At 39.8% G+C, this 27,804-nt stretch overlaps 1 protein-coding gene across 19 annotated transcripts in view; it reads left to right on the top strand.

Annotated features, from left to right (window-relative positions):
* Window positions 1–27,804, top strand: part of DTNA (dystrobrevin alpha) — a 233,872-nt gene that overhangs the window by 111,759 nt on the left and 94,309 nt on the right. For 18 of the 19 annotated variants that reach the window (XM_080381486.1, XM_080381485.1, XM_080381490.1 and 15 more), the window contains 2 exons: window positions 19,841–19,908; window positions 24,871–24,951. In XM_080381486.1, coding sequence (XP_080237612.1) covers window positions 19,842–19,908; window positions 24,871–24,951 — 148 coding nt within the window. In that variant the 5' untranslated portion in view covers window position 19,841. Of the gene's footprint in view, window positions 1–10,360; window positions 10,405–19,840; window positions 19,909–24,870; window positions 24,952–27,804 lie in introns of all 19 variants that reach the window. The other variant, XM_080381489.1, reaches the window with a different exon arrangement.

The raw sequence follows: 27,804 nt of genomic DNA, 5'->3' as shown, positions 1-27,804 counted from the left end.
ATAGGTTTTGAATAGCAGAACATCCCAGGCCCTTAAGTTTTGGGTGAAGTTCAAAGAAATGCTTCCAGAAAGCCAATTCAGAATTTAGCCAGACCATTCTGTTCCCATTTGGCTCTCTAAAGCCTAGGAAATAAGAAGTTTAATCAGCATCTACCAGTGCAATTAGCTCAGAAAATTTTCCTCAGTTTGGGGTGTGACTTGGCAATGTAGAGAACAGCTACAGATCTGAAAATAGTGACACAAGGAGCAGAAAGTGCTTTGGCTCCCTTTTACTAAGCTCACATATGTATATTTTGAATTCTGACCAAAACCCAGGATAATATGAAGTTGCAAATAGTGGAAGGACAATGATCTCAACAGCTGGTAAAAAAAATAATTAAATTTTCTATTTACCTGAAATTTCCTACCTTTGTCCTTAAAACCAAAGTTTTATGTGTAAATTGTAATTTCTAATAGAAATAAAATACTTTACACAGTGTATTTTAAATTGAGGGCTACCACGAGAGAATATGTCTTGTCTTCATAATGCTGTCAATGCAGACATTAATTTTGTGCAATTGTAACTGTTGGAAGGGGGTAGTAAAAACCTGAAGTCCCATTCCAGTTTCTGAAATTCTTATCTTTTAGGAAAGTAATACTAGGGCTGTAAGTGCATTCTACCTGGGAAAATGCTAATCCATGTTCCCCTCCACTACAGGTGGTCAGATGCAAACAGAAAGGTCCCACTAGTGTGCTGGAGGCAGAACAGACCGTGACTCTGCCATCTTCAACGTATTCCATCTGGCTTTTGCAGCTTCTTGCAAAGGGCAGGACCGCATGAGCTACTGCTAATTAGAGTCCTGTTCCTTTAAATTCCTGTTGTATCCGATGAAAAACTGGTATGTGAAAACACCTGCAGGCCAGGAAGAGGAGTATAAGTGGTTATGTTTGCATTTTAAAATAACTGCCCCTGCCCCCACCCCTGCCCCAATTTATTGCATAAAAATAGCCAATATTTTAAACCTTTCTTCTGGGAGTGTCCCATGCAACCTCTGTGTCTTTTTATCATCTCTTTCCTGTAGTCACTTTGGTAGTTACGCTTTTCCTATCAAAATTCTGGACAGCTAAGAGATAGATTACTTTCACAGGAATCAGTGACTGAAATTATTACATCAAGGTCATTAGGTTAATTTCCTGTCTTTGTAAAACAGCATATAATTCTAAATCCAAAATTATCTAAAGTGGATAAAGATGTGGAAAAAATGAGCTGATGTAATGGTGCGTAAAATCTCCCATCAGCGAGTATTTCACATCTGCCACTTAAGGATGAACAAGATTGTGTCGTTTATAACAAATGCCACCTTTTCCATTGAGAATCTTACAGTAATTAAAGAACAGAAGTGACTGTTGATCCACACATTGCCATCATTCATTGCTTATCAATTGTTATTTCTGATGTTGCTGTTCTGTTGTCTTGGCTCCCCCTTGATTGGGAATCTGTTCACATCACAATTTAACCTTGCAGCATTCTAATTTTAACACTGCAACACTACAAAATAGACAAACATACAGGCTAGACTCTGTTTTCAGAAGATGATGTTTATTTTCACTGCCCTGCTTGATTTTTGAGCAGAGAATGAGAACTTCTTGTTTGTGAAAAACAGACATCTAATGGAGCTTTTACAATATATCCAGAAATAGAGGTATCCTACATCACAAGTTACTTTTGAAAACACAAGCCATTATGGCTAAAATTAAACAGAAGTAAAATCCTGGCAAAATGGACTCTGTTGTCATTGAAGTCAATGAGAGCCTTTCCATTGATTTAAGTGGAACTGGGATTAAACTCGGTATTTTATATAGAAGAGCCTTTACTTTTTTCACATGCAGACATATGCATGCCTTCTCTTCCCTTTTCTGCTATAAATGTACTGTGCTGGACAAGAGCCACTTGAAAGTTCACAACCTTTAGGACAGATGGGATGCCAGCAGCAGAGGAGCATTAGTCGGTGCAGGCTAAGCATGGCTGTGTACATCAGCCAGTGCCTGTAGTTCTCAAACAAGAGAGTATTTCACTTGACAGGTCTGCAGCAAAAAACTGCAGGTAGATTTCAACAGGCTTCAATTCCCACTGTTGAAAGGAGAAACTTTAGACATACTTACTGAGGCTTTCAGGTTCAGATCAAGACAATTTCCGTGAGACAGTGTGCAGGCTGCGTTTGTGAAAGTACGTTGTTATAGCAACTTAAAACAATGTATTGGATGTCAACTCAAGGGAGTAAGCCTGCAGCGAAGCTAAGCCTTAGCAGTACTCAGGGTAAATGGCTTCTGACCTGTAAAAGTGTACATTTCCACAGACGGTTGTTAGCTTTGCCCTTTCTCTGTGTGGCAGACATGGAGGAGCAGGGACCAGTATCTGGTCTGGTTTGTTCCAGGCATTGATCCTGAGGGAGATTGCCTGGGGGCCTGCAAGCAGTGGAGCAGATACTATTGCATTTTACAGTGGATGTCTTTAAAGGAGAAGCAGGGGTTTTACCAGGGTGCCGTATTTTCAAAATAAAATTTGCAGTGTTTGTTCCAGCCAAGAGAAGTTTGCCACAATATTTTGCTCCAGTACTCACGGTCATGGTAATTCTGGCCAGGAGCCCTCAAACGCAAATCTCACTAAGTGTTTGCTCTTCGTAGTTCAGGGCAAAACTTTGGCTCAGCCTCTGAAAAAGCCTAAAACCTTTCTTTTAAAGAACAAACATTTACTTTCCCATGTGATTATCTGCCTGGAATACAAGAGAACTGTTTACTGAGAAAAAAAGGAAAAAGACATTTTTCTTTTGTTACAGTCACCCTGTAAAAAGAATGTGAAGTGTGCACTAAAGCCTAAATCTAAATCTGTATTTTTTCCTCATAAATATCACCATAAACTGATGTATATACCGAAGTTTGCATTTGTTGCAAAAAGATCCATGACTTCAAGAGCAAGTAAAAGGCCTTTGTACCAGGACAGAGAGGGTCCAGATGCTGTATCTTGCCTGGAAGGAGAGGAAATCTGTGCAGAATTATTTTCATGGACAGGGATATAGCAGAAAAGATTATTCTGAGTAGCTGTTGCCCATGGGAAGCTTAGAAAGTTTAATTTTAAAAGGTTTTCTATCCCATATACATTCAGGTGTTACCTATTTTGCCGTCAGTGTTTGTAGTACTAGGGAAACATATAAAACCAACTCGCTTTTATCCTGATAGAACCAAATGTGTGCAGATGTGATCTGTTTGTTTGGTGTGCATGAGGAGAATGGGAACATTCTTCTTTGGACATTTGAGAGAGTACTGTATTTGTTCTTTTTCTAATCCTTTGCCATACTAAAAACTGAGCAGTCAGGACGAAGATTACATGATGTGTCTTTTTGATCCTAGCAAATAACATTATTCGAGTCTGATAAGGTGCCTTTTTTAAAAAAAAATTGTTTGGACCTAGCTTTTCTGTTAAAATTTTAGAGGTGAACAGAAAGCATTCACATATGAAGCATTGGATTTGGTGCTTGGTATTCTTCCTCTTCAGAGTAGCTCATGTAAAACTGTCCCAGGGTCTGAGTTTTTGGCACTGTTCAAGAATTCAGCTGATGTCATGAACTGTTGCTGGCAGATGCAGCAACTTCTAAGGGCTTAAAATGTTGATCCTCCAACACTTTTCTAAGTGCATTATTTTATAATTTTTATGTGTATGTATTTTTACAGTTTTCTAAATTTAGAAACTTACAGGTTTCTAAAGCTTTGTAATGATTTCTAGTTTCCCCCTCAAGACAGTGACACCATTTCAGTCAGTACAATTTCAGCAGATCATCCCAAAATTATATGATGAAATTTATCTATTTGTTGTTTCAACCTTGAGTATTTTTCTTATACAACTAACACGATTATAAAAAACGTGTATTAGTTCTCTTCCTAATGCGAGATCTTGGATGAAAATGAAGTTTGAAGGGATCCTGTTATGTTTGCCCTCATTATTTTGACCTTATTAATGCTGCAGGTTATTTATAGCTCCATGACTGCTATGTTAAAATCTTTGCAGGCAGTCTGACTCTTATCAGAAACTGCATATTTGAACGTCTTCCAGGGTTGCTGCTACTTTGGAGTAGGATCTGCTCCATTCTAGCTTCTCATGCACCAGGATCTGCTCTACCCTGGCTTCTCATGGACCCTTTGGGGCTTCTGCTCTGGGAAACCCTGCTGGTGTAGCCAGCCCATACAGCTGACATACAAATGCTACCTCCAGAAGTGCTACCCTGTAGTATTTTCCTACGTCACCCAAATCTCTGTGATGTTGTGCATTAGGCGATACAATCTTAATTATCCCATTGCTGATACAGTGAGAAATGACTGGCACTTGATATAAATGAATCTCCTGGCATTGGAGATCGCCAGTGGAAATCCTTTCAGTGCTTCTCCTCAGCTGAAGAAAAATGAGGTGTATGCAAGGAACGCCACCAAAAGGCTTTTCTTTGCCAAATATTTCAACATTTGACAGCATGTAGGTCTGTTCCAGGCAGAGGTATTTGTCCTCTCTAGCTGCTCTGCAAATAGGATTGAGTGGCAAATTTGTAAATAAAATAAAAAAGTAAAATAAAACTGTGAGCAACAGGAAAAAAAAAAAACTCTCTGACGCTTTCAAGTTGCCTTTTCAACTCATTTGTTGTAAAACCACACTTCCGCAGGCTTGCTTAGAACCAAGCCTGCAGCTAAATATTTACCCAATAGATTTTGTTAAATCTGTTTCGGTGCCTCTGGAAATGAATTCACACCTCTAATTCCTAAGTACTCTTTGCCTCTGGGCATCTGTAGTGAAATGCAGGTATTAGAAGAGCTGAAATCGAGCTGAGCTAACTGATAACCTGAGTCAATAAGCAATGAACTAAGAAGAGAGAATGATCTCTCGTCTCTCCAGGGTTTGGAAATGGAAATGGAAATTTTCAAGGTGAAAAGCCAAGCTGGACTGGGGTGTTTCAGGTCCTTCAGATGATGTTTGAGAAGTATTTTCAGTGCCTGTTGCCAGGCTTCTTGTGCTCTCCAGGTCAGCTCCAGTGCTTCCCAAGTTGAATCTCCTGGAGAGAAAGCCATGTAGGTGGGGAGGTGCCACCACCCCCTGCAGCAGTGGGACAGGTGAAGAGTAAAGGCAAGTTCTTTCATGGGAAAGCAGAAGGAGCAGCACATGGTGACAGCCTGCATGGCTGCGTCTAGAACTGGAGCATGAAGGAACTGTCTTCCTGGAAGTGCCTTGGTCAGGGGACAAGGAAAGGCCCTGGTCAGCTCAGACAGCCTCTCCAAGACCCTCAGCCCTGCAATGGGTTGTATTCAGTCTCCTTGGCCGAACAGTCCCCTACAGGCCAGACACAGGTCAGGAGGAGCTAAAGACTGGCCATTCACGCCACCAGAAGGTATAATAATAATCCCACCAGTTTTCTTGGCTGCTCAGTGTATTATGCTGTTAATTCATCTCACCTGTTAATCTTGCCCCTTAGAAAAGGGGCATAGTCTTCTGCTGAAAAGTTTTTGCTGTTCCTACTGACTTTGCTGCAGTTCTGTCTTGCTGGAGCTTGCTACACAGGATGCACCTGGTTTTCTGATGTGGAGCCCCACCTCTGACCGTGTCTGCCCCTAGACCTGGGCTTGTTACAGTCTTGCTTCTCAGGTTTCTGATCCTGAATGGTTTTGACTTGGCTACCTGGCACTTAATTTGGGTGGGGCAGCTTCCTCACAACACTAGCACCTCCTGGTCACCATGTATCTTTAACACACTTCACTGATGTATGAGCAGGAACGGTGCATCACCATCAAATCAACAGCTATTTCCCTATTTTATAAGCTTTCTGAGAATGATTTGGCCTGTGATGACTGTGTTACTGTCATCTTTCTCACAGGTAAAAGCGGAGTTTGTCAATTCTTCCGTCATTTTCATGTTTCGGCTTTTGACGGCTGTTCAACACAAGGTAGAGATCTGAGCCCGGTGCCCAAAATCCAGCTGTGTGGTTTGCTCCCTTCCTTTGCTCTCGTATTTACGCTGGAAGCTAAGGCAAGAAGCAAAGTGGTTAGCTGTCACTGAGCAGTCTGCTGTAGGACATCACAACTCTGTGATGCAACACAGGGGAAGTCTGAGAAATCAGGTGGTAGAGGCAAATGGATGGTTTGGGGGAGAAGGGACAAAAGAAAGGTAATAGCGAAAGAAGAAAGAGCAATGGGGCAATAGGACGTGGCTGCTGAGCTAGTCTGTTTTGAAAGCTGTATGTTTAAGAAACTAAATTATGAACTATGTAAGAGGAAAAAACATATCTACAACTGGGGAATGGAAGATGACCCTCTGCTGATAAAAGTCTACACGCTATTTTATACCGTAGAGAGTCTTGTCCAGAAACACTTCTGGAGTCTCCATTTCACCTCATTGAAAATACAGTGTTAGGCCTACAATATATATTTCAAAGATTTATTGAGATAGTTTTAAAAACCACAGACTATAGGGCATTTACCACATCTCTTGAGAGACTGTCCACAGCCTCATACATCTTTCACTTCAGAGTTTTCCTGTCAAGATCGGATATTTTCTGTGTTTAAATATCATTCCTTTTATTCCTAATCAAACCCTTTGTATCACACCTGATAATTTTCTCTTCAACATGAACAGCAGATAGCTGTTTTATTCCCAGCACATGAGCGTTTAACAAAACTGTATAGATTTTATGTTATTCTCTTCCCAGAAATTGTCTCTGCCCTCTGAGTATTCCCCCATCTCTTCTCCTCGCTCCTTCCACTCTGTCAATGGCTTCCAGACAACTCGGTGCCTGAAACAGAATGTAATAGTTGAGTGCGGTTGAACCAGAGCCAGACAGAGGGAGAAGGTCTCTTGATTCCTGCTCTGATGTGATGCACTTGATAAGGCGGACCAAAAATGCACTGCTGCTTTTTTGCCAGAATGCTCAGAAGAATATTAGACATGGTCACAGAATTAAGTGAGTGATACCTGAGCTGTGAATGCACTTACTCTTGTTTGCAAATATCATTAAACAGCTTAGCTCAAATCTGCTTATTACCAGCTTAAACAACTTCAATTTAGATGCCTCTAGACTGGTTTAAGGATCGGCTTCATGTAACAGTAGGGTTCAAGCTGGACATGGTTTTGTTAAGGCAGTGGTGTGGTGCTTCTAACAGGAACTTCTCCGTTTCAGTTTCTGTTGTTCTCTGAAGTAAACTAGTCACCACTTTGAAAGCGAGCGTTCAATATGTGGCCAGAGCATCACACCAGCGAGCCGCTGCTGAGTCAGCGGAGAGCTGCTTTTGCGCAGGGGCCCTGATGGTGGAAGTGGTCTGTAGCTACCTGCTGCTCCTAATTACCCGGCTGAAAGTGCTTCTCGCCTGTGGCAGTCAATTCAAGTACATTTTCCTGTCAAAATCCAAGCCCAGAGAGGGTTGCTGCTCTCTTGAGAGGATGCATGTAATATTCTCACTCTTGTGCCCCAATTTTCAGTGCCCCTGCAGTAGCCACAAATACTCCGGCAGCTCTGGCTCGGATGCAGCTGCTGGGCTGCTGTGGTGCATCGTTACAGGTGGTCAGTACCTGATACTGAAAGTATCTGTACAGCGTTCTATCTGCTCAGAACCAAGGCATTTCACATAAAAACTAGCTTGAACAGTTCGCATTGCTACTCTCTCTCCCAGAATGTGTCATGCCCTGCAAACTGCTGGAGATCTTCATTCCCCATGCTTTTCTGTAGGCTGTCTTTGTTTTCACACTGACCATCCATTCCTCTTCTTCCACCAGCTGTGAGGCTTTCTCGTAGTTGATGGCTGATGATTTCTGGTGACCAGTCTTTGTGAAATACATCTGTAAGTGTGGTGGATCTTGGAAGCGGCACCTTCACAGCTGGGAGTTCAGTGACTAGGGTTGCTCCACGGAGTTGTTTTTGAGACAGTTCTCTTAGAAACTGCCGTGGTTTTTGAAAAAAACGTAATAAATGCAACTGTGAAGTAAAGACCAGAAAGTCTTTATTCATTCATTGAACAGCCTCACTGAAGTCCACAGTAGTTCTCCCAGGGTAAAAAACTATCCTGCACAGGTGAAAATGTTGGCTTGAGACCAGTAATTCCTCCTGGCAATGGGAGAAATACAGCATGTAAAACATTTTTCTGTTACAGCTTTATGTGTGCATTTAAATGTAAACTGTTGGGTTTGTACTAAATTATGTAGAACAATGGACCTCAGCAGAAACAGAAGGAAAATGAGATCTTTTCAAAGGAAGGAGGTACTGAAAAATTAGTTTGAGGAAGATTAGTCTCTGGTGGAATATGTGGAACTTGACAGAAGCACATACAGATATAAAGTGCTGTGTGACTGGGTCTTCGCTGTTTTGGTGTCTCTTGTAACCTGTCATTAATGTTACAAAAGTCCCTTTTCCACAAAATTTGATGTATTCTGTGCATCCTAGAGCAATGCTTTTGTAGGAACATGTCTTCTGTCTTGACTTCCCTTAGCTGAGTGTTTCTAAGAATGTACTTCATTTTACATAAACAAAAGCTTCTTTTAACAACCATCTGGGTATTTCAAAGCACATCAGAAATCTTTAGAGCCATAGGTGCCAGTTTGATTAGTTGCACTTCTTCTGGGCTTTCTTGTCCTCCCCTTGGCTTTCTTCACATTCCCTCCTTGACCTGGGAAAGGTAAACTCAGGACACTGAAATTTCTCCAGGGGAAAAAAAAAAAAAAAGCATATTTCTAACAGCTGAAATGTTTATGCTGCACTGGAGGGATTTTTATAACCTAAATGTTCTTTCACAATATAATTAATAGTTCTATTAAAAATGTTCCTCTTCAAGCGTACTTTGCATAACCAGCAGTAATTTGAGTTTAGCAGGGTCCAACCAGTGTTAGAGGTAATGTATGTAAATGAGAGGAAAGAACAGGGTCAGTCAGTCACACATAGCAGCCTGTTTCTGCTGTGTCCATTTACAACAATCACCAGCCATTATCTTTGCATTCAATATTTGAAGCATTAGCTTTATGTTCTGGCTTAGTGTATGAGACTATTTACTACATACTTATATTTTATTTCATTTTCTTCTGTACACTATTGTATTAATGATATTGCCTAATAAAATAATGTCAGATTTTAATTAGGTTAAAAGTAATTTGGTATATTAGGTTTTTTATTTGAGAAAATAAAGTAGGCGACAGTGCATATCAAGCTGTCCATTTTTTGTGTTTGTATTTGCTTTCATTTCCTGTCATACTTCACCTGTTGAAATAAGGGTGGTTTTTTTCTTGAATTGCCTTAAGTTATTACAGCCCTTCACATCCATATGTCTATATATTGATGTAGCAAGGTGTCATGGTTTAACCCCAACTGGCAACTAATAACCACACAGCCGCTTGCTCGCTCCCATCCCCATCACCTGCCCCAGTGGGATGGGGAGGAGAATCGGGAAAAGGTAAAACTTGTGGGTTGAGATAAGAACAATTTAATAATTATAATAACAACAACAACAACAACAACAATTGTAATGAAGAGGAGAGAGAAAGAGAGGAATAAAACCCAAGGGGAAAAAAACCCAAGTGATGCACAATACAATTGCTCACCACCTGCTGACCGCTGCCCAGCCAGTCCCCAGGCAGCGATTGGCAGCCCGTGGCGAACCTCCCCAGTTTATATACGGAACAAAACGTCATATGGTATGGAATACCTCTTTGGCTAGTTCGGGTCAGCTGTCCTGGCTCTGCTCCCTCCCTGCTCCTTGTGCACCTGCTCACTGGCAGAGCATGGGAAACTGAAAAGTCCTTGATTTAGGTAAGCGCTACTGAGCAACAACTAAAACATCAGTGTGTACCGACATTATTCTCATACTGAATCCAGAACACAGCACTGTACCAGCTACTAAGAAGAAAATTAACTCCTATCCTAGCTGAAATCAGGACATAAGGACATAGGATGCCTAATTTAGTATATCTTGAATGGATAGTTTTGCAAAAATTCCTGCTCCTAATAGCTGCACCTTATTAATCACTGAAATGAATCAGCTAGACTAATATGAAAGGGTATGGTAATACTATATGAGAGTAGTCCAGCAACAGGAGGCCAAAATTTACTAGGAGGCACAGACAGGATACATTTGCATCAAAAACATTTTTGCAACAGAAAACCTTATGCTAGCCCTCTGTGGTGGGATACTTTACAAATAACCAGTGATGTATGAACTGACATAAATTTGCAGTTCACTTTTATAAGAGTGTCCTGAATAGCATCTCAGCATACAACCAAATAAAGAAGAGGAGCAGGAGGAAAGGGGGAAATATTCTTCCGCTTCTTACACACTTCTCGTTAATTCTTTAATTATTTTTGCTTTCCAGGTGACCTCAGTACTCAGTAAACTTCCACATCACATGCAGAGGAGGTATGTTCTGTGTTAGATACATCTCTGCATGTGACTAAAGCTTATCTGGTGTTGGGAGATACTCTGACTCCTTCTTGAAGTGTCGTTTCCAAGTACATTCCCTGTTACATACACTGTAGGCTGTCCTTTTTGTTAGATGTTTATTAAGGACTAAATAGAAAAACCTTTGAGCCCGGTTCAGAAGTCCATTCCTCTTTAGCTAAGTACTCAGTCAGCACAATGGAATTCAAGCATATGCTTTGAATTCAGTGTGTGTGTAAAGGCTTTGCAGAATAAGGACAGATTAAAGAAAGCTTTTGTTGAGCTGGAGCCAATCTGTGTTTGCCTTTCCGATGTGTTCACCATTAGAAGACTCAGAAATGTTTGTATGGGCCTGTAATTTCTTGTCACTTAAATTTTTACAAATTTAGACATCTCATTGCTTGGAATTTTTTCTGCTGTTTCTTCTGTTATCACATGGTACTCCCAGCCTACCTCTTCTGTTTCTGTTGGGTATAATGACTGTATTGCTTGTGTGGTTATTTGTGGGTATGCAGGCAGGCAATTAATGGAACGGGAACATACAGACACTGATTTTAATCATACTGACTTTGGGATAGTTAATATCTTAACTGAGTATCTTGAGGACTGAACCATTATAGCTAAGGCTGCCAAGTGAAATCATTTTAACAATGCATGCAGAATTTGTTTTCCCACCACAAGCTTAGAGACTTAGATGTGTGTCTTTCAATGTGATCTGGTACTTGAAAACAGAATTAAGAGGAACAAGTTGGCATCTGCTTTGAAAGATTCTTCAGCTGAATGCAGCCACTGAAATGATCAAGCTCTGTCACTTTTACCCAAGTCATCAGGCCACTCACAGAAGGGATATGGACAAGTAAAAAAGAGAAGATCTCCCATTTGCTTATTCCCTGACAACAGCTAATTGCTAAAAATGCCTTCTTCAGATATTAATTAGTTCAGCCTGTAGGCTGCTCTTACTTGGATTAAGGATCTGATTTCTCTCTGCATGAGGTTCATACAGACTCAGTAATCAAAGCTTTTTTGGTCTCAGAAGGTATACTTAACCGAATATGCTCTTAAATTCATTAATTCCCATCCTAGTGCCATTCTTCTGTCCTAGTGCCTGCTCTGACTGAATCTCAAGACAAATTAACAGCTACCACTATGAAAGAATATGTGTGAATAATTTCATCACTGCCTCATCATGCTTTCATTTGTAATTTATTTTCTGTCTTTTCCCCAATTAGATCTGGAGAGACGGGATTTCCATGGGAATGTTTTTAATTATTTTTTTAGCTGTGTTTAGATACAATTCAGACTACTTTTTCATCCATCTATTCATTATAATATTTCAGAAAATTAAAAAGTGAAAAAAGGCCAAAGGTGTCTATTTCAGGCATAAAGATGAAAAAGTTTAAATTTTTCTTGGTTGTCAGTTGAATAATGAGAAACTATTCTTAGCTGATAAGGTTTTTTCAACTTCTCTGTATCAATGGCTATCCAGTTAATTGTTTGGATGCTGAAACTTTTGATCAGGTAAGGTGGCAAAAGTCAACAGCCTCTCTATTAACTAGTTTGCTTGACTACCCAACAATACTTAATTTTAGTGAAAGACTTTCACAGTATACTGAAGGGATCTCAATAATTTCAACTGCCTAGGAGTGTATCTTCTCCCACAGCTACCATTTGGTTTATTTAGATGTTTTTATAATTCTAAGGAGATGAAAGTACCTGCCATCCTACAGCAAATAATCATCAAATCCCTGTTTCCAAAAACTGACAACTTGTATTATTAAAATTGGCAGAAGCCAGGAAATGCTTCCCAACACAATTGTATCAGTGACAGCTTACTCAAATGAATTTGGGTTTAGTTATGGCAGCACAAGAAGAGCTGAAAGGTCCTTTTGACTAAGTAGAAGTTTAATTACATGAGAAATCCTGCAACCTCCTTTGTGTCTCTACAATGGCAAATAAAAAGACCTGAGAGAAGACCAGGGTACCAAAGTATCAGAGTATCAATTACATGCTTCCTGTGATAAAGACCTTGTAACTTTTTATCCCTTGAGTTTCATTATGGTTTTCCCTATGAATTATTCCTTGCCTAACCAACTGAAAGAAGTAGAACTGCAAATTTGAGTGTTTAAAGGTGATCAATACTTTATTGATCTTGTTTTTTAGAAAAATAGTTTTTAAAAAGCATACATTGAGGGAAAAACTACAGTTTGGGTGAAATCCAGCTCCATGTTGAGGGCATGGCAAAACTCCATTAAAAGATTAACACATCAGACAACCAGATTTGGCATTGTATATTGTCAGGTTTTGTTTCTGAGCTTTCTTTTTCTGGACTGTGTTTTGAGTGCAACGAAATTGAAATTACTGTTAGCGGAGGTTATTTCTGAATACCCCTCCATCAAACTAAGGCTCTGAAACATCATGCATGAGTGTAAAGGAAATCAATATTCTGCTTTATTTCTTTTAAAATATTTAATAAGACTTAGACAAAATATAATTTTAAAATAGCATTTGAATAGAACTTTGAAAAGGTATATTTAAATCTATACCAGTTAGCTAAAATCAATCCTTACTGTTTGTCAGAACTCTTTATCAGAAGTGATGGCAATGAAACACTGGGGAAAAGCTTTTTGGAGCTGGCCAAAATGATTTTATTAGATAATTTTGTACTCTCAAAGGATGAAAACTTATTTGAAGCACTGAACATTAGTATTCTTTCTGTGTTTCATCCAATAGAGTAGTTTCTTATAGTACCAGGAAAGCTAACTCTAAAAAAGCATGGTTGAAAAAATATATCTAAGCAACTCCTGTAAGACAGTTTTCTAAAGTTTCACAGATATATTGTAAGTCTCAATAATTTCACAATATATTGTAAGTATTGTAAGTGCTGGTTTTCTTAAATGTCTTTCATGTCTGGAGTAGTAAGGTTCTCTAAGAGAAGTCCTCCTTTGTGTTGCAGATAAAAGCTGAAAACTGTACTCTACGCACACATAAAAAGCATAAACCCAAAGATTCTGGGTTATATTTTGGCCTGGTGAATAATATTTTGAATTCCTAAATTTGATAATGCCTAGTGCACATGGAAAATGACTGGTGGTTCCTTTGTTCCCTGAAGCCAAACAGTTACAGCATCCTCTGTTGAAGTTCTGATTCTGTACAATATTAAATATGGAATTAGTCTATTTTGACTCTCATGTTTTCTATTTTCAAATTGCCCTTTTTTTCTTTAGTGATTAACCTCTTCACAATTCAGTTTTTAGACCTCACAGGGAAGATGTGCATAGCATTTGGTCTTCCTTGAAGACTAAGTGTTATGAAAATGAGTTGCATTGGGTGCCTTATTAGGCATTTTTGACAGTTTCCTACTAAGGATACGAAGCTACCAAATGGGAAACTGATGAAAATCTGTTAGAAAATTCTTTATTAAAAACAAAGTACACATTTTGCTAAAGGAATAAATCAAGATAGAATTGCATATTTTTTTTTTTTTTGTAATATTAAAATTGCAAAATGTGACGAAAATAAAAGAGGCAGACTTACTGAGGCTCATGTTGGAGATGAGCTTAGCAACAGCTTTTATTTTCCTTCTTCGCTGTAAAAAGCTCATCTAGATAAAATACAAACAAGCATTGCAAGCGCAGTGCAATTATACCTAGCCTCAGGAAACAGCATTGACCAATTTTATTATTGTGCCAAAGATTAGTCCTGGAGTGTAAAGCTGAGAGAGACCTATTAGGGACCTGCTTCATTAAAAGATGTGGAACAAGACCTTCATAAGGCACCAATAAATCCCTTTAAGGGGAAGAGGGCTCTGAAATGGCCTTTTGGGGTTCTCATTATTAACTTCAAGGATTGCTGAGGTTGGTGACTTTGCAAATATGGTTTTAGCTAGCACTCACTGTCCTTTTAACTCTCTGTTCTCCAGTCCAAATTCACTTTGAAAGAAGCAGCCATAACTCTGCTCTAGTTAGCTGAGCAGCATCCACCTACTGGGGCTGAATTTGGAGAAAACGAGAGAAGAGGAAAAATCTGTGGAAAATCTTCTCTCTGATATTGCTATGAATCTTGCATGAACGGCACTCCAAACCTAGCTGTTGACTACAGCTTTAAGTTCCTCATAAAGTCCCTGTAAGCTGTGATTTTTCATAATTTTTCATAAATCAAAATTTCTGATGCCAGTAAATCCCAAAAAGAAATAGCAGTTTGTTATGTATGGAGGGCATTTTGATAAAACTATCCCAAGCAATGGCAGACAAGAAGCCTATGCTGCTGGCAAATGTTAGTGTTTTCTGCTCAAAGCTGGGTTTAAATGTTGACCAGCGGCATGGAAAATAACATCAGATTTGTCAACAGCAGGAAGAATAGCCACAGAGAAACAGCACATTTCTCTGCATCCTAATGCTTCCAATTCCTAGAGATACCAAAGCAAATATCTAGCATTTGACATTTCAGGGAAGAAAAAATAAATAGCTGTTTATATCAGGAGTTCGAGATTTCCTTGCTAGGGAACTACAGACTGCTCAGATAAGTGATGCTTGAGCATGGTTGATATTTTCTACAAAACGATGGTACTCTTTCCAAATGTGATCTCGAGATACTCACTGTGGGTTTTACCCATCTTCTGGAGCAAAATCTCCAGCTAGAAGTTGCATGCCAGTACACTCCCAAGCTCTTCAGAGCAGCAGCAAGCACAACCAGGCAAAACTGGGGCAGAAATGAGTGTTTCTCTTTTTCCTCTGTGCCTGCTGCAATGGAGAACCCAATTTTTAATCCAGCCTAAAAGACCATCAGGAATGTCACCAGACGGGATTCGGAGCCTCTTTTGTCAAACACAGGGCTGCATCACAGCCATCACATGGGACTCGATAAATGTTTCTTGCCACATTTAATCTGTTTCAGCAGACAGTTTTCCTCACTGGCATGCTTCCTGCCGCCCTGGGGCACTTCACCATCACTGCTGAACAGGATGGGGATTTGTGGAAGTGTTCGTGGGGTGGCTTTTCTCAGAGCCATCAAACTGCGTGTGCACGTGTGCGTTAGGTCAGGAATTTTTTACAGTCTCCTGGGAAGTGTCTGGAACTCTCCAGACGGGAGCTCCTTCTCCAGGTATACAGGCAATTACTTCTTTTGATCGTTTTTTTTGGAGCTAATGTTTTAATTTTGGCAGGCATTGCTTTTACCATGCATAGAGATAGCTCAAGAAATGGAAATATACCAATAACAAGAATAATGACATAAACCAGGGGTTAATAAAATACACTATTTACCCTATAAATACTAAAACAAGAAAAACAGTTATGTGTGAGAGAGATTATTACAGTACTCACAAATCAAAGCAGCACAACAGCAAAAAAAAGGAAAGAAAAATTAGGCGTTTATTTCTCACCTTAGGTATACTATATGATATTTCCTCCCAGGTTTTATAAACAAATAAAGTGAATAAATAAACAAATAGGTTTTTTAAATATAAATAAATAAAGTGAATAAATAAACAACGTGAAAAAAAAACCAAATAAAATAAAAAGTAGACCAGCTATGCTTTGGGTACAGGATAAGCATGAAGATGAAATTGCAATTCAAATCAAACAAAGTATTACTTTTTTCTTTTCCTTCAAGCACCACTAACATCATAAAAGTTTTCAGCTTGAAACACTGATAGAAATGAAACATTCATGGTATCTTTTTCAGAGGTTGGAAACCTTATGCTTGGAATGATTTCTGCTCTGGAATGTCTGTAATATGTTGAGGCCTTAATACCTTGCTAATTGGTACCTTACTAATTAGCCCATGACAGGAATTTTAATTAGAGGCCCAGCAGGTGTTCTCCCTACCTGCAGTGGAGAAGCTGTTTCCTGGGGAGAAAAGTGAAGGGAAAAAGATAGTGGAAGGGGTCAATAGAAGACAAATATAATCTAATCCCAACTCTGGGAAGAGTGTACGTTAATTAATATTTTTCAAAATTATGTCTCTGATAATATATTCTGCTTTGGAAAGTCCATTAAAGTTCACTTTGTAATTTGCTCTTCTCCCCTGTAGAACAAATTGTACTTTTTTTTTCTGTGACTTGACATGTGTTATAAAGCAAAATGAGAAATACTGGGACATGACTGTAATTATGCTCACGACCAGCCCAGAGGCTGTGCTGAGCATCCCAGGCTCAAAGAAGCATGAGCCTCTGTAATCTGAGATAAAGGGCAGAGCTGTGTACATGTGGGCTGGATCAAGGGGAGCAAGGCTGAGAATGGAGATGCCCCACACCAATGACCAATGGCATTAGCTGCGCCTGTAGCACATTCTGGAGTTAAAAATGCACACAAAAAACTTGGAAGACACAGTTGAGTGAATTACTATGAATGGCAACTCAAAAATAACAATATTGATGAGCATCATCTATCAGTTTCCTTCTGTCAGGAAAAGATGTGAAGGAGGGATAGAAGATATCTATCTGAAAATACTGCCGCCACTGATGCTCTCATTAGCTTAATGTCCTGTACCCTGTTGCAGAGGATTTTAGTGTTGTCATTTGGTATGAAGCCTGTTTTAAAAACTGCAAAATATCTAGTGCATTGAGAGTCTTAAAAATATAAAACCAAAGTTTCTTCCCTCTCAAAGGAAGCCTGAGTTGTGTGTGTATAAATATAAAAGTTATTTGTCAGGCCTGGTAATCCCCATAAGCCCCAGCAGTAAAAAGGGTGATTCAGTTTCAGTAGATAATGGGACATTCTGAAAAATTATGATCAAGTCTGGGGAACGTTTTATGTAAGGAGATACAAACATCAGTAAAAGTAAGGGGAGGATGAATTGCAGGAAAGGGAAAAGCAGTTAATGATTTTTACCCCACTGAAAGGACCTTGTAGGAATGGGCTCTCTGGGGGAAGTGGAGAACTTGCTGTACAATTTGCATTATTTGAAAAATTCCTTTTTTTACTTAATTTTGACTGGGAAAATTCTTACAGGTGGTGAATAAGGTCACAGGTGAGCCACATTCCAGTGGATGCTCTGTAGATATTTAAAAGCAATAGCTAAGGAATGTTTTTCTCCAAGAGGTAGTATGAGGGAAGGGCAAATAAAGTTGCACCCTTTCTGTTTTCAATAAAGTTTGCAGCAGTCACTGTGAGACCAGTGATTATTTCACGTATGTTAGAGAACATTGATGGAATTTAAACAGCAAATTAATAAATGGAGAAAAATCTGTAAGAATTAAGTGTAAATTGTATCAAGAAACTGAAAGAAGATGATGTGATCCTTGTGCCAAAATCACAATAACCCAATCTTAATCAATTAATATGAACACTATATAGTCTGAAAAACAGTTGCATATTGTTTGTAGAATAATTCTGAGGGCAGGAGAAGTCAGGGAAAATTATGGTGGCCTGTGTCCCGCTCTACAAATAATAAAACAATCTAAAATTGTATTTGCTCTGAATTATTCACTCAGCTGTCTGCTATCTTTTCAAAGGGTTTTATTAAGCCACCTGTCCTATGAGATATGGTCATTTACCATGGCAAATTTGTTTCCTACTATGAGTTTGATTAGAAACAGGAAGGAGTGGGGAACTCAAGCTGGAGTTAGTGGGATTACATCATTTTTCATCTTTGATGGGCAGAGATTTAAGGCTAATCCAGGCACAAAAGGTATTACTATCTGCTGTCTAAGTAGGATGCAGGCTGGGTCTGGCATATCTTGAGATATATCTCATTTTGCAGGTGGGTATGAGTCTTCCCTGACACATTTAAGCTAACAATCCACCAGCTACCTCTAGATCAGAGGCTGTGTGGCCACTTCTGTAAAGCACTATACTGAAAGCTGGTATCTCTGCACAAAGGCAGGATACGTTAGCTGAGACTTAACGTCATGCTACACACATCTGTATCGCTCCCAGCCAAGTTAGAGCATAAGGTGAACTTGAATGTCCCTGCAAACAGGCTGCAGCTGTACTCTTTGTCCACTTCCTAGTGGTACTGCTGCTCACATCACAAAATGTCCACCATAGACAGCACTTTAGCAGAACCTTTATCAGTACTCTGAGAACTGAATAGGCTGTTTGGAAAAGGCAGTTATAATGTGCCACCACTTCATTTGAACAGTGCATTTTGAAAGGAAAAAAACCCACAGACAACAAAACACCTCTTACATGATTGCCTTTCTTTCCTCAAGAAGTAAAAGGAAACTGGGTTTCTATCCTAAGTCCTTTGGTGATGGTAGACTGCAGCATCCAGTACTTTTACCCTTCCCGTTATATACATATGCGGGTTTGCTATGGGATACAGTAGAATATTTTGAATTGCAGGTCTCTGCAGATCATCTCCTTTATATATATCCCGGATGATCCAATGTCTTGTTACACAGTCTAGTTGAGATAAGCATGCAGATTAAAATGCAGGTCAGAAGCCCTAACCAGACTTGTCAGGGAGGAAAGGATGTTGGTTTGCTAGGAGTTATCCATAGGAAGTAGTGATGCTGACACTGGTTTCATTTTTTGAGTGCTGCTGAAGTTTAAATAGTTTAAAGTTGTTAAAGCCTTTCACAGCCTTATGTCTAACATATTGACGTTGTAGTGAGCTGCCGTGGTTTAATCCCAGCTGGCAAATAGGTACCATGCAGCTGCTTGCTCACTCCCCTGGTGGGAAGGGGAGGAGAAACAGGAAAAGGTAAAACCCGTGCGTTTAGATGAGAACAGTTTAATAATTCAAATAAAGTAATAATAATAACAACAACAACAATAACCATCTGTCACGGTTTGAATGCTGGCTTTGAAGGAAGTTGTCTCTTCTCTGTGCTCTATCCAGCAGTAGTGCTCTTCAAAATATTCTGAAGATTTTTATATCTCAAAACTGAAGGAAAATATATTCTTACTTCTGAGCTTTTTACTCATGTAATCAGAGTCGTACTGTCCTGAATTTGAATGAATATTTGGAGTATATTTGCTTGAGTAAATAGAGGGTGTTATGTTGTGGAGTAGAGATTTAGTTGCTGTTGTGTTATTTTTTTGTCTCCTCCACCCAGAATTGGCTAGAAAGGTATTTTCTAAATTACAAAATAACGTCTGAATCTTGAGTGATTTCCTCTTTCTTACATAGTTTAAACAGAAGATTCCTTATTTGACAAAACCTAAAATGAATTTCAGAGCTTGTGTTATGTAAGTCAGTTAGTTACATCAAGCAGAAAAACTGAACATTGCCTTTGGGGGAGAGAGAGAGAGGGAAAACAAATGCTTGTAAGCAGAGTCTAGGGAATGGAGGACAACTTGGGGACCAGCTCCCTTGCAAACCATGCCACAGAGAGGCTGGCCAAAGGTATTGGGTACACATGGAGCACCAGCCAGCCTCAAAGGTTCTCTAGGATCAATTGTGGATGCTTATGTACTTATGTTCAGTCTGGGAATAATACTCAGTATTTTAACATGATTTTGTCTTCCAGAATGATTGAAGATTGTGGGAAAAGAGGAAATACCATGGCAGAAAGAAGGCAGCTGTTTGCAGAAATGCGTAAGTACTAGAAATGTTTCACAGAGATAAATGAAGCCGGTTGCAATGCAGTGTCAGTAAAATTTATGCAAGCTTTCCACCTCAAGTAACTGATATCTCCATTTCACAAATGGTTTATTATGAGTCCAAAACTACAGGAAAATGGGCTGATTTGACCAAAAAGCAGAAGAGAGGGATTTTCTACATCAGATTTTGTAATTGTATTATTTAATCAGTAGCTTCTTGAGACACAAATGCTGCAATGCACAGGTAGCAATGAAGAGGGATAAAGGTCTCCGAAAGGCTACATCTTTTAGTGGGGGTATCTGTAGTGAGTTGTCCCCAGCTGGCTGCTAAGCACCCACACAACCACTTGCTTAATCCCGAACCAGCCCTCAGTGGGGTGGGAGAGAATACAGGGAGAGCAAAAGCAAGAAAACTCATGGCTTGAGATAAAGATAGATGGGTAAGTGACATAAAGAGAGAAAAAAAATTACCACAAGAAACAAGTGATGCAAAGGTGGTCACTCATTCATTGATGCATAGACTGTCTCCGAGCAATGTCTACCTTGGAAGACAAAACTTCCCACCCCCTGCTTTTGCTACCCCAGTTTTATTGCTGAGCATGACGTGATATATTATGGACTGTCCTTTTGGCCAGGTGGGGTCATCTGTCCTGGCTGTGTCTCTCCTAACCTCTTGCCCACGCCCAGCTGACTCTGGGGGGAACAGAGTAGGAAACAAAAAGGCCTGGATGCTCTGCAAGGACTGTTCAGCAATAGCTAAAACATCAGTGTGTGATAAACACTTTTTTAGCAGCGTGCAATAAAGGAAGTTAACTCCATCCCAGCCAGGCACAGTACAGGGACTCCATCATACTCCACTTGAGCACATTTTTTATAGTTTCTAGTGAAGCTTTGTGTTCCCTGCAGAATAGTGTGTCAGGGATGTACTATAACAATGATCCTGCAGTTCTCGACAGTCATCTCTCAATTCTCTTACAAACAATGCACCATTTGTCAAGGAATTTCTGTTACGTATGAAGTTTGGGACTGTCACCTTGTTACTAGGTTTACCTAAGTTCTGTCTGTAATAGACAATACAATACTAATACAATACTAAGCTTCCTATTATTTGTCCCCTGCAACATAGTAAACAACGACAGAACATCTCCCCCATCGTTGGGGGAAGACTAAGATGAGCATTGCTGGGACTTGAGCAGCTGTGCACACTGAAAGGCTGGGTCCACGCTGGTGAATTAGGTGTGCTTAGGACTGTTCTCCAGGGGTGAGTCCGGGGGTGACTGAATGCCCTACACCTGTTCTCCTGAGTCTCCAAATTAAGGACTTCTCATTCAGATTGCGTGCTGAGGACAATCTTGGCCTGTTCCACTGTGTCCACTAGCTCTGTTGTGCCCTGTAATTATTTCAGTATCATACAAGGCTTGCTGTTGTAACTCAGGTGGGTATTTCTCTTGTCCCTTGCATACAATATCTCAGACCAGTGGAGAGAGGGGTTGTTCTTTGGCTAGAAGGAAAAGAAAAAAAGCAAGAAAAAAGGATGATGCATTTATCCATTATTAGAACATACTATACTTTTATTTAGAACTACAGAGAGAACTTGAGTTTGTATCAGCTAAAGTCGATAGCACAACTTCCATTAACTTCAGTGAGTTTGAAATATTCCTAAAATGGAAGATAATTGCTTAAGACTTTGCTGGAGGATTTATGGCTTGTTCCCACAGTTTTGAAGGCTGTTTTGCTGTCGGGTTGTTTTGGAGGAGTTAAGGAGGTATTGGGAAAATTTACACTCAGCAATTGAAGGGAGAGAAGGGACTATTTTCCCTGCACTGTACACAAATAGTTATTGTCTACTATTTTTTCTTTCACATTTTAGTATTATGACATATTTACTTGAGTCAGTTTATCTCACGTGTGCTTTCCTTTTTCTATTTGCCAGCCTCCCTTCCTCCTCATACTACACATGCACACAGAGAACTGGGTTCCAACTAGGTAAAAACGGGGAAATATTAAGTCTTTGTGAAAAACTAAATATGTTTTAGGCAAATAAATGTCCATATTAATAAAACACTGAATTTTGCATTTTGAAAGTTGCTTGGAATCCTGTGTGTGTAAAGGGTGTGCTTCACTGAAACAGAAGCTCATCCTGGCATTACATTGAGGTGCCCTCAGCTGTGTGCGAGCCCACATGATCCATGTTTAACAAAAAACATGTGCTCCACATGCCCTACATGCTGTGGGCCATGTGAAACTTCTTAACGTAACAGGCATAAACTTATGGTAAAAAGTTAAACTCCATAACCTGCAGATGTAAGAGGAAGAAAATTCATAACACAGAGGACTCTGCCAGTGTTTTAGGTTCTTGCAGTCATATCTGCAAGTCTGATTAAAACCCCACAATACTTGTATGAAGTGGGTCATGTTCCAGACTACACAAGACAGCAAGAAATATTCCAACTTTTCCTGCCTTTTTTAGTAGGAAATTTGTTCTAAACAAGCAATAGATGGATTTGACTCTCACTTTAGATTTGTGCCAATATGTGGTTTTCCCAATGTTTTAAAGAAGTTTAGTTTGACTTTTTTGTTTCCTTTCTTCAGCAGAGGCATCTTTCTAGTTCCAGATTACAAACCTTTGTGAATTAGTATCATAGTCAATATCATCTTCTTTAAAGTCCTGTGGTTAAAACTTAAATTGTATCTTATATCTCAAAATGCACCATTGGATGTCAAATCACTGGGCTTCTCTTAGTCTTACCTGACATGCTCAGGTATATCTGGCCTGATGAAGAGAGTTCAAAACATATATCACTGTTGTGCTGCAAGCACATATAATCCAGCAAGAAAACAGCAGCCAAAGCTTGAAATGTATCCCTTTATTATTTTTGCAAACTGCAAACAGTGTTACATGAGGTGATCATGTTCAAAGGAAACAGCGAATCACTGGCAGCAAGCAAAAGGAGGGAGGGGCCACTGACAATCCTGTAGGCAAGTTACAAATTCATAGTCTCATTTACCGTGCTCAGTCCTGCACATATTTCCACTTGCTTTTCAGGACTCTCCGTGTAAGTAAATTCACTTTTCTACAGAAATTGACAAATGGATCTCTGACTGTGGCAAAATATGAATGATGATAAGATTAAATTGTCTGTTCCAGGGATTTTATCAGCAAAAACACGTGCTCCCAAAATAGTATCAAAGTAATACCATCCACTGTGTGTGCAAATAGAAAAGAAAAAAAAGCAACACTATTGCCTACAAATTTGTTTGTTTAGGATTAACACTGCAACCTTGGGAGCTCAACGAGCCAGTCTTTCTTCGCTTTGAATCTTTACATTAAAAGGCTGAAGTTTTGTAAAGGAGCATTGGAAGATTTTATTAGTGGCTTTCACTAAAGAAGGAGAAAGTTAAATTCATATTACTCATCAGTCCTATTAAAAATGTTAAGACTTAGTGTTACAAGCGTTGCCAGTAAAGAAGTTTTCCAAAAGCTGTCAATGAGATCCTAATAGAGGAGAGAAAAACCTGTCTAATTTAACAATAAAGCACATGATGAAAAGAATAAAAAATCTTTCCAGACCTGATGTTAAGTAGTTACGGGTAGCTTCTCCCAGGAGCAGATGGTGTTAAGACAGCCAACTGGCAAAAGGGAGTAGCTGGGATCCCTGGGAACTCGGTGTGGGGGAATCCAGTCAGGAAAAGAGCAGAGTTTGGGGAGAGGGGAGAGAGGAGAGTATCATTCTCATTTGCAACTTGCAGGTCAGAGCACACTTGAAAAATTTGGGTCCGGGAGGTTTTTTAAGAAAGTGTGAGTGAACAATGCTGACATAGCCATATGTACAAACAGTGCAGCTGAGCAGCCGATCTAATAACGTCAGGAGGAATCTTAAAGAAAGCATTTGGGAAACATATGTAAAAGCAGGGATATACTCCACTCCTCTTCCAGCCCGATTGTACCTTGCTTGGATGTGTTTCATGCAGACAGTTCCTTAAGAAGCTCTGTTTTTTGTAACTTGGTACCTTGCCTAACTGAATAGAACAGGTTTTACTGCTGTTACAGGGCCAACTAATTTAATACGTTTCCATTAAATGTGTGGTAAAATTAATAACCAGTCATGTATTTCATAGTCCACGTTGTAGCTATGAGGCAACCCTTTTTTTATGTAAGACATACCAGCCAGGAAGGAGAAAGATTTAAATCACAATCTCTTCATCTACATTTTGAGGATTTGGGGAAGTGTTATGAGTGGTACACAGCAGCAGGAGCCCTAAAGACACTGTGCCAGGTTCTGCCCCCATCCTGGTCCCTCTGTACTGCACTTGTATGTGAAGTAGCTACCAGTCAGTTTATACCCATCTCCTCAACAGCTGCTTTGGAAATGTTGCCAGATCTTTTAAGTTGCAGCAGCCAGGGCCAAGCTATGTGTGAAGCATAAAGCTGACCCTTTGAGGTCTCTGTTGCAGAGGACATAGCTCTGCAAAATGGAGAAAGGCCTCACACCCTCTGCATTATTTTTGTCCCCTTCTGCAGATTGGCATGTCTTTTTGTGATGGCATGATATTTTTTCTCATTTGGCTTGCTGGCAATACCTTGTTCTGATCTGGCATGTCAGCCAAAGATATTTGATATGAGCTTTGTTGTTAAATATTAAAATTAGATGGAGGTTTTCCCTGCTGTTGGAGCCTGGCCAGTGTGTCTTTTAGCCTGCAGCTTGACCAGATTGTTCTTCAAAGTGACAGACACAGTGGGCTGACTATTCCTTGCCTTCCTTTATAAAAGTCTTTTAACACTGTAGCTCCTACCATTCCCCTTCTTTCTCCTCACCCCTCTCTACTCCCTGCAAAGGGGAGTGCCTTGAAAATTGTTGAACAGAGTCCGCTCATGTGTCCTCTTTGGCTTCCCTGCTAGCAAAGATAGGCACAGGTCATATTCCATACAAATGTTGCTGTTATTCTCTTGCACTAGGGGCTCAAGATCTGGATCGCATTCGTTTGTCCACCTACCGAACAGCATGCAAGCTTAGATTTGTTCAGAAGAAATGCAACTGTAAGTATGTCAGCGCTTTTTAATATACCATTGTTACTAGCTTTCCACCACACTCCCCAGTCTGTCCTTCACATCAGTCACAAACTGGGGCTGTTTGATCCAGCACTGTGAAGGACACTAATCAGAGTGCCTAGGCACATTTTAAATATTAACCTGTTTACATAAGGAACTTGTCTCAAGCATGCCAGTGATTCAGTCACAGAAGGGTGAGTTGTGATGCAGGCCACAGCTTTAATTAATAAGTACATTAACTACATTCTCCAGTTTTCTTGTAAAATAACATCTGTGGGTTCCAGCAAGATCCTGAAAATTAAATACTTTTGTAGGAACTCCATGAGAAGGAATGGTGGTTTTAGTCCTTGTCTATCTGGGGTGCAGCAAGTGAAGTGCAATGTCAGTCAGCCCTGTTTTCTCCAGAAGGCCAGCTAGAGACATCTTCTAAGAGGGTGAACTTGCTTCTGATCTCTGCATGTCTGTCTTCCACCTTCTAGACTTCATTCTTGAGAGGTTTCCCACTTGATTAGTGACTTTTTAAATGTTTCTTCTGAGATTAAGTCTTTCTTCCTTTACAGCTGCAGTTTCTATTATCACAGTCACCTGCTGTGAACTTTAAAGGGGAAATACATATAAAATCTGTAATGGAGTGTATCCTTTTTTCTCCATCCAAAACAGTATGCAAATACTTAGAATGGTAGGTTTTGGTCTATGTGTTTTACTGGACCTTTCCACACCAAGACAAAAAAAAAATTCTAACCAAGGGAACGCTTGTCATCAGTAGCAGTAGGGAGACAACTAATGCAGAGAAAACAAGTTTTTTTAGTCTTCGTATCTAAACTAGAATGACAGTCTGTCTACGTTTATGCTATGCGCAGTGGTAAGTATGTTAAGACCGTTCACTGCAGATAGAGATTAACCACCCTGGAGAGAGTTCCTAGTTTTGGGGTTACATCTAGCTGCGTTATGGAAGTGTTTAGCTTATGCTGTCCAAACCTACTGGAGAGGCCAAGTTGTGGTGGAAAAGACTTTGGAGAATAATTTTTGGCTTATTAACTACAGAGCAGGTCGTTCAATTATTTCTGCAGAACATTTATCATGTTTTTAATATGTGTTTAGCTGAAGTAGAATTGAAGGATTAGTATCACATTATAAGCAGGCTGCGGGACACAAAACCCAGGAGGGATTTAGTACCTGCCCAGCAGCTGGCTTCTCCCATTCAAGAGGAAGTGTGTTGAAAGACACTATGATGTTGCATTCAGTTGTTTATTTTATTTTTATAAATTTTATATTTAAGAGGATGAAATTCTCACTTCATTTTCATGGTAACAGAATACAACAGTCTGAGGTCACAAAAGTATCCAATTAGGTTGACAGTGATAGCAAAATCTTAACAGTAATTGCTTTGATAACTGTATATAAAAGCAAATGAAAAAACCTACGGGTGCAATAGCTTCATTCTTGGGAGTGGCTGGCTGGCTAAAAATATTGGTTGTTAATCTTAACTTTGTTCTTCTTATTTATCAACTGCGATCTGCTTTTGTGGAACTGTTGTTTCTCTTCATAGGGAACAAATACACATACCCTTCAGTTTACCAGCTCGTGCCAAGTTGCTCATGGACAGTGCTTGCCTTCTAGTTGCCCTTGATAACCTAGGAGAAATGATTTGCTGGTCTCGTATCAAGACTTATACTATATCAATCTCCGCTGAAGAAAAAAAAAATGGAGGAACTTAAAATGTCACCCTAAGAATTGGTTTCTGCGCAACTTAAGCAATAATGCCTGTTGCTCTGGAATGGGCTCAAGTACATGCATCTTTTCACCATCAAGTACAGATTCTTCTGGTTGTTTCTGGTCGACTACTGCTCTCCCAGATGGCTTTCTCTTATTAGTGGGAAAAGAAGTCATTCATTCACATGATGTGATTTCAGGCAATGGCTGTGCAAGGCAGAGCTTCTAGGCAAGAGCTTCAAGGCAGAGAATAGATAAATCTGAAAAAGCTCTAATATTATCTTTCAAAGAGTTCCTGCAAATTTAAGATTCCCCTATGCCTATGTTAACGTTACACATAAATAACAGTATTTTAAAATTGTTGTTGGCACACATCTGAATCTACCAAGTGCCCAAACATGGGAAAAAATCCCAAAAGCAAGAGACCCACAAAATTCTACATGCAGAAATCCTAAAAGCTGGGAAGTTATATTAGTGCACCATGAATATAGACTCATTTTATGCTTCTGTGTTTCTCCTGATAATTTCTGAAACTGGAAGTAATGAAAAGAGAAACTGTCAGTAATGTAGGTACCTTCAAGGATGTGGTGGATATAGAAAGAGATGATTGCAGGCTACTTGCTTATTACTTTGCAGAACTCATATAGCAATAGTCTTTACCTTAGTTATACATACTAACACAGGATCACAGAATGGTCAAGGTTGGAAGGGACCTCTGGAGATCATCTAGTGCAACCCCTTGCTAAAGCAGGTTCTCCTGCAGCAGGTTGCACAAAATGATGTCCAGGCGGGTTTTGAATGTCTCCAGAGAAGGAGACTCCACAGCCTCTCTGGGCAGCCTGTGCCAGCGCTCGGTCACCCTCAAAGAAAAGAAGTTCTTCCTCATATTCAGAAGGAGGAACTACTTGTGTTTCAGTTTGTGCTCATTGCCCCCTGTCCTGTCACTGGACACCACTGAAAAGAGCCTGGCCCCATCCTCTTGACACTCACCCTTAAAATATTTATATGCATTGCTAAGTTTCCCTCTCAGTTTTCTCCAGGCTGAACAGCCCCAGCTCCCTCAGCCTTTCCTCACAAGGGAGATGCTCCAGCCCCCTCATCATCTTTGTAGCTCTCCGCTGGGCCCTC

This window comes from Falco punctatus, assembly GCF_963210335.1.
Source record: "Falco punctatus genome assembly, chromosome: 3".
In the NCBI taxonomy this organism is placed as follows: Eukaryota; Metazoa; Chordata; class Aves; order Falconiformes; family Falconidae; genus Falco; species Falco punctatus.
This window is presented reverse-complemented; position numbering and strand designations above follow the sequence as displayed.